Genomic DNA, 12,005 nt, shown 5'->3' with positions numbered 1-12,005 from the left:
TATTACCAAAAGTGGAAGAGCTACCTCATGAGGTTTTGTGAATGAATGACAAAAAAGTTTGGTTGTTTTTTAACATTAAAATGCTTTATTGTTATTAAAATATGCATAAATAAAAGCTCACAAAATATAAATGCAGAGTTTAAAAATGAATTATGAAGCAGACAGTCTTGTGGCTCCACCCATATAGAATTTTGTCAGCACCCCAGAAGCACTCACTGTTCCCCTCTCCCCTAGCTCATCCGCTTCCTAGGTAACTGTCATCCTGACCTTCACAGTAATCATCTCCTTGCTTTCTTGATAAATGTACTAATTATAAATGCATTTCTAAACACTGAATTTTTTTATAGGTCAGTTTTTTAGGCTATAGCTCATATACAGTAAAGTTCACTTTTTAAAAATATACATTTTAAATGATTTTATTTTTATACAGCTGAGTAACCACTACCATGATCAAGAGTATTTCCATCATCTCAAGTTTCTCTAAAATCTCTTACGTAGTCATTCCCCCCTCCGACTTCCAAACCGTGGTAACCACTGATACGATTTCTGTTTTGATTAATATTGCTTTTTTCTGACTATCCTCTAGTAGGAAAGCCTTTTGCATCTGGATATTTTTTAACTTAGCATAATGCTTTTGAAATTCATCCTTGTTATTGCGTGTATCAGTAGTTCATTTTTGTTTGTTGTTGAGTAGTCTTCCTTTGTATAGATGTACCATAACTTATTTATTCATTTACCAGTTGATGACATTTGAGTTGTTTCTGGTTTTAGGCTGTTATAAATAAAGCTGCTATAAATATTCATGTGTTACTCTTTGTATAGATATATGCTTTCATTTCTCTTGGATAAATTCCTAGGAGCAGGATTGCTGAGTCATATGGTATGTGTTTAATGTTATAAGAAACTGCCAAACTGTTTTCAAAGTAGCTGTACATTTTGTCATTCTCACCAGCATAAGAGAATTCCAGTTCCTCTGCATTTTCTCCAGCACTTGATATTATCAATTTTAAACATTTCAGCCATGTTAAAAGATGTGTAATGGTATCTTATTGTGGTTTTAATTTGCATTCGCTTAAATTTTCCAAACTATTTTTTAATTTTAGATCCTTTGCTATTACATGATAAATCTTAGAAAAACACCTTATAAATTTCTCCAGACTTCTTGCTGAGATTTTGATTGCATTGAATTTGTAGATCAATTTGGGGATGATTTACATCTTAACAATATTGAGACTTCCCATCCGTGAAGATGGTGTATAATTAATTTCACTTAATTGAGTCTTCTTTGATGCCTCTCAGGAATGTTTTGTAGTCTTCTGTGTATATAGTCTTATTTGTACAATCTTATAAATATTTTGTTAGATTATCCATGTATATTTGACTTTTTATGTTATTGCAAATGATAATTTTAAAATTTCAATTTCTAGTTATTTGTGTTATACAGAATTGATTTGTGTCAATCTTGTATCCTGTGACTTGATAATTAATAATTTTAATATCATTTATAGATTCTTTGAGGTTTTCTACCAAAGATCATGTCATCTATACATAAAGACAACTTTATTTCTTTTTTTGCAATCTATATGCTTTTTATTTATTTTCCCTTACTTATTGCATGGTCTAGGTCCTCTAGTACAATGTTGGATACACTTGTGAGAGCAGACATCTTTGCCTTTTCTAGATCTTAGGAAGAAGTCTTCAGTTTTTCACCATTTAGTATGCTGTTAGCTGTAGAATTTTTACAGATACCCTTTTTTAGGCTGAAGATAATTCTTTTTTCATCCTACTTCTCTGAAAATTTTTATCATGAATGGATAGTGAACTAATGCTTTTCTGCATGCATTGAGATGATCATATGGTTTTCTTCTTCTTTAATCTGTTAATATGTTGAATTACATCAATTTATTTTCAGATGTTGAATCAACTTTGCTTTCCAAGAATAAATAGCAATTGATCATAATCTATTTATTTTTTCATACTGCTGCTGGTCTTTTAATTTCTAGCTTTATTGAGCTATAACTAGCATATAACATTGTGTAGGTTTAAAGTGTACAACATGATGATTTTATATATATGTATATATGAAACAGTTACCACCATAAGTTTAGTTAACACATCCATCACCTCACAGATTTTTTGTGTGATGGGAACTTTTTTTTTTTTTTTTTGCGGTACGTGGGCCTCTCACTGTTGTGGCCTCTCCCGTTGCGGAGCACAGGCTCCAGACGCGCAGGCTCAGCGGCCATGGCTTACGGGCCCAGCCACTCCATGACATGTGGGATCTTCTTGGACCGGGGCACAAACCCATGTCCCCTGAATCGGCAGGCGGACTCTCAACCACTGCACCACCAGGGAAGCCCCAACAGGAACTTTTAAGATCTACTTTCTTAACAACTTACAAGTATACAATATAGCATTATTAACTGTAGTCACATGCTGTACTTTGGACCCCTGGTTTGTACCTTTTGACCCCTTTACCCATTTCCCACGCCCCACCCCCACCCCTGGCAACCACCAGTCTACTCTGTGTTTCTGAGTTCAGGGTTTTTTAGCTCTCACATATAAATGAGATCATACAGTATTTGTCTTTTTCTGTTTGGCTTATTTCACTTAGCATAATGCCTTCCAAGTTCATCCATGTTACCACATATGGCAGGATTTCCTTTTTATGGCTGAATAGTATTCCATGGTATATATATATGCCACATTTTCTTTATTCATCCATTAACAGACACTTAATTTGTTTTCCATGTTTTGGCTATTGTAAATAATGCTTCAGTGAACATGGGGGTGTAGGTATCTCTTTGAGACAGAAATTGTATTTCCTTTGGACATATAATATATATCCAGAAGTGGGATTGCTGGATCAATTCTATTTTTAATTTTTTGAGGAACTTCTATACTGTTTCCCCTAGTGGCTCTATCGACAGGTGTGAGGTAATATCTCATTGTAGTTTTGATTTGCACTTTTCTGATGATTGGTGATGTTGAGCATCTTTTCCTGTACATGTTGGCCATTTTATATCTTCTTTGGGAAAATGTTTATTCAGGTTCTTTGCCTTTTTTAATTGGATTATTTATTTATTTGCTGTTGAATTGTATGGCTTACTTATATATTTTAGATATTAACCCCTAATCAGATGTATGATTTGCAGATATTTTCTCCTGTTCTGTAGGTTGCCTTTTCATTTTGTTGACTGTTTCTTTCACTGTGCAGAAGCTTTTTAGTTTGATGTAGTCCCACTTATTTATTTTTGCATGTGCTTTTGATATCAAATTAAAAAAATCATTGCCAAGACTGATTTCAAGGCAATGTTGCTTTTCTCTCTACTTTCAAAGGTCTCTCTTTGTCTTTTACTTTTGTCAGTTTAATTATAATAGATTTCAATGTAGTCTTTTTCAGGCTCAACCCATTTGTGGTCCTTTGAGCCTTGTGAATCTGGATGTCCATTTCTCACCTTAAGTTTGGGAAAGGGACATTATTTCTTTAAATACTTTTTCCATCCCTTTCTCTTTCTCTTCTCCTTCTGGGATTACCATACTAGTATATTGTTTCTCTTATTGTTGTCCCATACATCCCGTAATCTTTCTTTACTCATTTCATTCTTTGTTCTTTTTCCACCTCTGATTGGGTAATTTCAAATTATCTGTCTTTGAGTTGACTGATTCTTTCTTTTGCTTGAGCAAGTCTGTTGTTGAAGCTCTCTATTGTATTTTTCAGTTCAGTCAGTGTATTCTTCAACTTTAGGACTTCTGAGTTTTTTTTTCTTTATGGTTTCTATTTCTTTGTTGACCTTTTAATTTTGTTCATGCATTGTCTTCCTAATTTCAGTTAGTTGTTTGTGTGTTCTTGTAGTTCACTGAACTTCTTTAATAGGATTATTCTGAATTCTTTGCACTGTCTATAGATCTCCATTTCTTTAGGGTCACTTATTGGAAGTTTATTAGTTTCTTGTGGTGGCATCATATTACCTGATTCTTCATGATCTTTGTATACTTGCATTGGTATCTGCACACTGGAGTACATGGTCTCCACTTGCAGAGTTTACAGGTTTGTTTTGGCAGGGAAGGACCTTCACCAATCAGCTGGTGGCATCTACAGGTAAATAGAACTTCCCATAGGGTTTTCTACTTCTGTGAAGCCACGGTCTGTGCTCTGAGGTTGGGGGTGGGGTGCTGTTGGGTGGGGCTGGGCTGGGTTCCATGTTCACTCGGGGTTGCTAGGTGGGCTCCCAGGTCAAGTTGGGCTGATGGCTATGTTGTGGTCAGGTGGCATTGCTAGCTGTGTTCTGTAATCACCTCTGGTTGGGCACATTCTCAGTCTTTGCCCTGACTGGGTGTTGTCACCAGTTGGATTCTGTGATTGGGCAGGGTTGCAGGCCATGCTCTGCAATTGTTCCTGGTCAGGTGGGGCTTCAAGGTGTGCTTCCTGAGCAGATGGAAACAGTGGCTGGATTCTACATTCAGGTGGGGCCACAGGCCAGGCTTCATGGTCAGATGAGATGTTAGGCTGTACTTTGCAATCAGGCAGGGCCACAGGCTGTGCCCCAAATTTGGGCAGGACCACAGGATGGACTTTACAATCAGATAGGTTGTTTGTTGTGCTCTGCTCTTGGGTGAGGCATGGCCTTCAGCTGTACCCCACATTTTGGTGGGGCATAAAATGTCAGGGTTTCTGTCTGGATTCCTTGGCGTAATGGGACCAGAGACTGTCCTCTGATGTTGGGCAGGTTACTGGCTGGGCTCCCTGCTTGAGTGATTACATAGGTAGCATTCAGCAGGGCTGTATCTGGGCTCTGTTGCTGCATTAGGTGTTAGGCTGGGTTCTGCAACTGGAAAGTACCTTAGGTTGGGCTCTGAGGCTACTCAGGGTCACTGTTCTGGCTTCCTGATTATCCAGGGCCAGAGGCTATGCTCAATAGTTAGGTATGGCAACTGGCTTGACTCCCTGCCCAGGCGGGCTGTAGGATGTGCTTCGTGGTTGCTAGGTATATGTGGGCATGCTTCCTAGAGGGGTGAGAGCTCAAATTTGCTCCCTTGTCTGAGTGGGCCATAGTATGTGCTCTGTACCGACTGGCCATCTATAGCCATATTTCCCAGAGAAGTGGGACTGGAGACTATGCTTAAGAGTTAGAGGGCTTCCCTGGTGGTGCAGTGGTTGAGAGTCTGCCTGACGATGCAGGGGACATGGGTTCGTGCCCCGGTCCGGGAAGATCCCACATGCCGCGGAGCGGCTGGGCCCATGAGCCATGGCTGCTGAGCCTGCGCTCCACAACGGGAGAGGCCACAACAGTGAGAGGCCCGCGTACCGCAAAAAAAAAAAAAAAAAAAAAAAAAAAGAATTTGGCAGAAGTGCGAAATTTGCTCCTTTGCCCATGCAAGCTGTAGGATGTGCTCCATGATTGGTATGGCTGAACTGTTTCCCGCAGTGCTTTTATCAATTTACACTCCCACTTTCAGTGTAGGAGAATTCCTTTTACTCAGTATCTTTGCCAGTACTTTATATTGTTAGAGTTTAAAGTGTTTTCAATGTAGTAGCTGATTAGCAGTGTTATGCTGGTGCTGGACATAAAATCAGTTAACAACAACCACCACCAAACCAACATCTCTGTCCCTTTTTTTTTTTGTATTGTTTTCTGTGTTAGAGTTCATTTCAAAGCCAAGCCACAATTTTTTTCATCTGTTTCATAGCAGCATTTATTTAGTGTTTAGTCTGTTTAATAAATTTTGCTACTTTTTCCCTCAATTTTTTTCTAATTATTTGTATTGATGCTATGCCAGTTTCTTTCTTTCTCTTTTAATCACTAGTCATTAAATGAGTTGAGTTTTCTTGGAATAGTTATTGGTAAGAAGATACTGTGGTGGAGGAGGGTCTGGGAGGAGTTCCAGATTTGCTGCCTTTTTACAGTGCAAAGATTTCTTTTTTCCTACTACCAAATAGTCTTCTTGCAAATAAGCTAGTCATGTGATTCTTTTTGTATGAAATCTAGCGATTCTACTTGCCTCCGAATTCTAATGAAAGTGGCAATGTAGGGTTGTTACTGTTAGTGTTTTTTATTTGTTCATTTATTTTTCTCCTTTGCTTTTAAGTTATTTCCAGAAGGAGGAGAAGAAAATGCTCACTGACTTAGCCATGCTGATACTAGAAATCTTGACTGACTTTTTTAACCTAATTTTTTTTCCATTTGCAGTTATAAAAAGTTGATGTCTCTGAAAATAGATGATAGCGATATAAGACCGAAGATCAGTTTAAAATTTGGTACAAAAGGTATATTTTACTTTCATATGTCTCCTGTTGAAAACTGTTAAAAATTTTGACTTGCTCTGTAAAGTATCATGCCATTAACAACCGTGTGTTTCTTTGAGTTTGTCATTCACTGGGCTTGGGTTTACACTAACAAACATCACTTGGTGTAGGCTGGAATTCATGGACAGAAAGATTAGCAGGTGTATGGGTATCACATTACCTTGCATCTATAGAGAGGTTTGCTGGGTTTGGTGCATAGCTGTGACTACACAGATTGAGCTTCAGCTGATGTTCCCTACCAACTCCTCACTTGTTGCATTCCCTGTTAAAAGGGTGAAATGGAAAGAATGAACATTTGGGGCTCAAGGCCAAGTAGTCTAAACTTAGGTGCCAGTTCTTTAGGAGTGTGCTAGGAAATGCCAGCTGCTCAGCACTTGGAGAGCTTAAGGGTTCCTGGACCCATGGAAGAGTAGTCTGGTGGCACTCCTTCTTGCTAGGGAGAATGGATGTCCCTGATCCTAGCCAGCTTCTTATTTGGCAGCCCAGAGAAAGCTCCTTGAGTCATTTGCTTTGTAACCTTGTTTGCCTCCACAGTTTATGTCAAGTATATCAAACAAGAATATTACTTCAAAAATCTTTTGAAACACAGAATCATGAAGGATAAAATAATAAAATTGTGCTTTATAATAAACACATATTTTATTAGTTTAAAAAATATACCATCATATACCAAATTCTTATTACTTTCTAATTCACCTCAGTCTACTTTCCTCTTTGGGAAGTGCTACTAAACCAGAAAAATATCAAATAGTTCAGTCTCATGCCTTATTCCATTTCATTGATGAAATACCTACTTAATCATTAATTTATTTTTTGAAAGGATAAGAAAAAGAGGTTCATAAGATCAGTGTGTCTCAAACTTTAATATATATTTGAATCATCTGTGATTTTGTTAAAATGTCGGTGCCAATTCAGTATCTCTGGGGTGAGACCTGAGATTCTGTATTTCTAGCAGGCTCCCATGTGGCTGCTGCTGCTGCTGGCCAGTGGACTGTACTTTGAGAAGCAAGGCATTAAATCACTTTATGTTTCTTGCTATAGTTCTGCATTGTCTAATACAGTAGTCACTAGCCATATGTGGCTGTTTAAATTTAAACTCATTAAAATTAGATAAAGTTTCAAACTCAGTTCCTTTGTCAGACAAGCAGCATTTCCACTGTTCAGTGGCTAGTGGACAGTGAAAATCTAAAATATTTTCATCACAAAAAGTTTTACTGGACAATGCTGATTAAGACAAAATATAATTGCCTAAGTAAAGTATAACTAAACACTGGCAGTTACCATTCTTGACAGTCCTCAGAACTTTCAAAGGCTTAATACTTTTATGCCACTTGGTGGCCAAAGCTCATTTATTTGAACAAAACCCTGGATGGTTGAAAGCCTTCAATAGTGATTAGTTTTTGTGATTACTTTTGCTTGGAACATACTGTTTTTGTTTTGACTTTTTGACAGCTAGACAGATAGCAGCATGCCTACTGAGCATTGGCTGTGACAAAGTACTGTACTGTACTTCATTCTTTTGGAATAGTGCCTGTCCTACAGGAGCTTAGGATGTAATGCAAGAAATCACACAGAAAAAGAGCATTAATGTGGAATCTTTTGACTTCTCAAAATTCATTTTCAGATGAAATGCCTATCTTCAAACTTGATTATAATTATTTCTATCATCTGCTTCATATAATTATTGTTTCTGGTACTGACATTGTTCGGCAAATATTTGATGAGGCTATGCCACCCCCTCTTTTGAAAAAAGAGCTTCTTATACACAAGAATGTATTGGAACCCTACTACAACCATCTTTGGACCAATCACCCTTTGGGTGGAGCATGGCATCTGCTTTATCCCCCAAACAAGGAGCTGCCACAGTCCAAACAGTTTGACTTATACCTCCTATTAGCTCTCATAAAACATTTGAATGTGTTCCCTGCACCCAAAAAAGGCTGGAATATGGAACCACCATCTTCTGATCTCTCTAAGTCTGCAGACATCCTGAGGCTGTGCAAATACAGGGATATCCTCCTTAGTGAGATTTTGATGAATGGTCTCACTGAGTCACAATTCAATTCAATTTGGAAAAAAGTTTCAGATATTCTTCTGCGCCTCGGGATGAAGCAAGAAGATATTGACAAAGTGAAGGAGAATCCCATTGAGAATATCTCCCTTGATTACCATCAGCTGTCCATCTACCTAGGCATACCAGTACCAGAAATGATTCAGAGGATGTTGTCCTGCTATCAACAAGGTACAAAATAATTATTTACTTAAGCCAGTAAACTTTCACTGAGTGTCTGCTATGTGCCAGGTAGAGTGCTAAGGGTAGGAGATTCAGTGAGCTCACATTCTTGAGAGAATATCCTCATCAAGAAGCCAATAGAAATTACAGTGCTAGAGATGTTTCCAGAATACCATGGGAAATTCTAGCCTAAGAGAATCCAAAAAGGCTTTCTGGAGATAGAATATCTAAGGAGTTGTTAAATGACATGTAAAAGTTAGCCAAGTGAAGAAGATGGAGAAGGATGTTTCAGAAGGAAACAAGAGCAAAGGTATAGAAACATAAAAATATATTATAGTACAAGGAACTAAAAAGTTTGGCAATACTGAGATTAAAGTAGGGGAGAGTTCATTAGAATACATTCAAGAGGATTTCTCTTGCCATGTTGAGGAATTTGTGTTTTCAAAAAGGAATTGTTGAATATTTTTAAGTAGAGGAGTTTTATCACTTGTACAAAATTAAGGATGCCTAAAACCATGAAATACAGGTACTGAGTATTACAAGAATGCCCTTTTAGACACCATGAGTGTATGTTTCTCCTTTCTATCAGAACCTTGACTTTTGTTTAAAAGTTTGGTCATAGGTAATTTTAAAAATCAGATAACATTTATGCAAGGTCTAAGGTTGTCTAAGGTTGGTGGTGGCCATTCCCAAACATTATTTGTTGTTATGGGGAAGACTTCAGACCTCCTCCCCACATTCCAGGATAGCTTCTCAGCTGTCATGGTGGAAAGTGGAGTTGAAGCCATGTCAGCATCACTGAAACCCTTGCTGTGTTATTCTAGGTGAATTTTCCTGGTCCCAAATTATTAGTCATACTACCTGGTGAGCAACTGATGATCACAGTGATGCTATTTAAATGTATAACTTTCCAAGCTTCTAGTAATTGTTGACCTGGTCCAGATTTTCTTCAGCTATAATTGCTAGGCCCCAATCCCACTCCTTTTGCTAAGGCTCTGGGATTCCATTGTGTTTTCCTACTTAACCTTCAAGAAAGCTTTCTTTGAACATAAAAGAAGAGAATGCTGAGTTTGATGCTATAAGAAAGTCAAGCAAGCACCCTTGACTTGTAAATTGGCTTATAAATTAGAGGCTTTTCTTTTTTACATTTACTCTATTAAGATTTTGAATGACAAAAACTTATGAGAATAATAATATTTGGGAAAGTGAGTTGAGCAATAAATTCAAGGTATTTCAAACAGTTTTCACTCTGAAAGTCTGATGAGCTTATTGCTCAAGTCCCTTTAATAGAGGCTTTCCTGGTATCTTATATGTCTTCCCTAGTAGTTATTACAGTTTGGTTTTCATTTGTGTATCTGATTATTTGATTAATATCCATTGTCCCCACTAAATCTCTATGACGGTTATCTTTTTCCTCACCATTCAAACTCTAGAGCCTAACACAGCCTGATATATCATAGGTGCTTAATAAATATTAACGGGCAAGGAGAGAGAATGCTCATCAAGATTTTGCTAAAAAAAAGGATCAAACTTTCAATGGAGGTTTGCTTCATAATTGACTATTACTTCATGACCTTAGACTGTAAACTGTAAAAATTTGCTTCTTGATTTAAAGTGCTTGTGTTCTAGGCATTATCTATTATGAACTATCTTTTTTTTAAACCTTTCTTTCTCTAAACATGGGTTTATAACCTTTATGTTATAATCTAATTAAGCCTTGTTTAAACTGGATTCATGAGTGAAGTTGGTTATTTTTAGTTATAATATTTATTGGTGCAGTGTAAAAAATCTTCTGTTTTTTCTTAGTCTCAGTCTGATATTTGTTAGTTATATTACATTTGCAATTATATATCTAAATTTTTTCTTTATGTATCATAGGAATTGCTCTACAGTCAATAACAGGCAGTCAACGTAAGTATGTTTAAAAACCAAATGCCTAAGTGACCTTTCAACCCAGGATAGCTAAGGGGCACCTATAGATTTTTACTCGGTCAGATAAACTGTATGATAAACTGTAATTGTTTGTTATAAGATCGGAAAATTTTATGGTCAGATTACTATTGGTCAGCTGAATCTAGTATGAGCCTTTATTCAGCCTTTGTCTTAGTGCACATGCCCTAGGGTTTACCCTAACAAAGTATTTTAACTTTTGACACACAGGGCACTTCAACAGGCAAAAATGCCTACCTGCTTGCTCTACCTGCTCATATATGCTACTGTTTAGCTTATGTAACTTTTATCTGGTTAACTATCCATTGTTAACCTATATACTTTTCTGCCAGGTGGTGAGTTGCTAATTTTTTTATTTCCATTTATATACTGTTGGGTTTTTTAAAATGGAATTCAAATTTTGCAATTAAAATTATACTTAAGAAAGTAACACCATGGGTTTTGTTTGGAGTAAAATTATACTTAAGAAAGTAACACCATGGGTTTTGTTTGGAGTAAAATTATACTTAAGAAAGTAACACAATGGGTTTTGTTTGGACCATCTGTGACCAGTCACATGAAGTCCACAAGTTTAGGTATTGAATCTCTGGAGCGGTGTCAAGGATCATGGTATCAAAGAAATCACATAATTGGGGACTGATACCCTTTAATAACCTTTGATTATAAAAAAGAAGAAAAAAGGGAAAAAATACATCTAGCTTTTCCTTCTCTTTATGTTTCAGACTTATGCCCTAAAATAATACTAGTTGCAATATTTAATAAGGTCAATGTCAGGATACTCAAAAACTTAGTATTTAGAATTGACTTAAGTCTGCTATCTATAGTCTGCTTAAGATAACAGTCAAGTATCTTAGCATTTGAGTTTATATTGATTGGTTTCAGGCTAGTATATGTACCTGTTATTTGGTCATTGATAAATGGGCATTTTATTTTCATTTAGCATTTGAACAGAGTAAGATGTCTTCTATTTCTGGGGTGGTGTTATGGGGGGAGTAAATATATTTAAAATAGTGATAAGAGGCTAAAATTATATGCATCCAGACTTTGAGTGTTTTGGTTTTAATATTTAGGTATTGAAATAGAAGAGTTACAAAATGAAGAAGAAGAACTAAGTCCGCCTCTTATGGAGTACAATATAAATGTGAAATCAATCCCTGAAATACAGTTAGCAGAAATGAATAAAGATGGGGCATCGATACCCAGTGAATCTTCAACAGAATCTATTAAAGATCTCCAGGAAGTATAACTGCTCATTAATATTTGAATTAGAAGAACTTAAGGCTTTTAGCTTGTTGCATGTGCTATTCTTAAAGCCTCCCAGACAATCTTAGTTTATATTTATCAAAGTGTTTACACAGAGCTTGAATTGGAATGGTTCTTTCCCCAATACTTTCTTCCATAATCTTTCCTGCCTTAGCCATATATTTTGGCAGCATTTATTGAACATTTATTATGTGCCTGGCACATGTTTCTTCATCCTGAGTGGTAGAATGGATGTGGGAGGTTAACAGAAAG

The 12,005-nt window shown here is 36.8% G+C and overlaps 1 protein-coding gene across 7 annotated transcripts in view; it reads left to right on the top strand.

The window, feature by feature from the left end:
• Positions 1 to 12,005, top strand: part of DZIP3 (DAZ interacting zinc finger protein 3) — a 119,264-nt gene that overhangs the window by 53,353 nt on the left and 53,906 nt on the right. For 4 of the 7 annotated variants that reach the window (XR_004349735.1, XM_032631006.1, XM_032631007.1 and 1 more), the window contains 4 exons: positions 6,192 to 6,268; positions 7,932 to 8,549; positions 10,419 to 10,451; positions 11,561 to 11,730. Coding sequence is in view for 6 of the 7 variants with exons in the window: in XM_032631006.1 (XP_032486897.1) it covers positions 6,192 to 6,268; positions 7,932 to 8,549; positions 10,419 to 10,451; positions 11,561 to 11,730 (898 nt within the window). In the remaining variant the exon portion in view is untranslated. The remainder of the gene's footprint in view (positions 1 to 6,191; positions 6,269 to 7,931; positions 8,550 to 10,418; positions 10,452 to 11,560; positions 11,731 to 12,005) is intronic. The other 3 variants (XM_032631008.1, XM_032631009.1, XM_032631010.1) reach the window with 2 other exon arrangements.

This window comes from Phocoena sinus, chromosome 4 (assembly GCF_008692025.1).
Source record: "Phocoena sinus isolate mPhoSin1 chromosome 4, mPhoSin1.pri, whole genome shotgun sequence".
In the NCBI taxonomy this organism is placed as follows: Eukaryota; Metazoa; Chordata; class Mammalia; order Artiodactyla; family Phocoenidae; genus Phocoena; species Phocoena sinus.
This window is presented reverse-complemented; position numbering and strand designations above follow the sequence as displayed.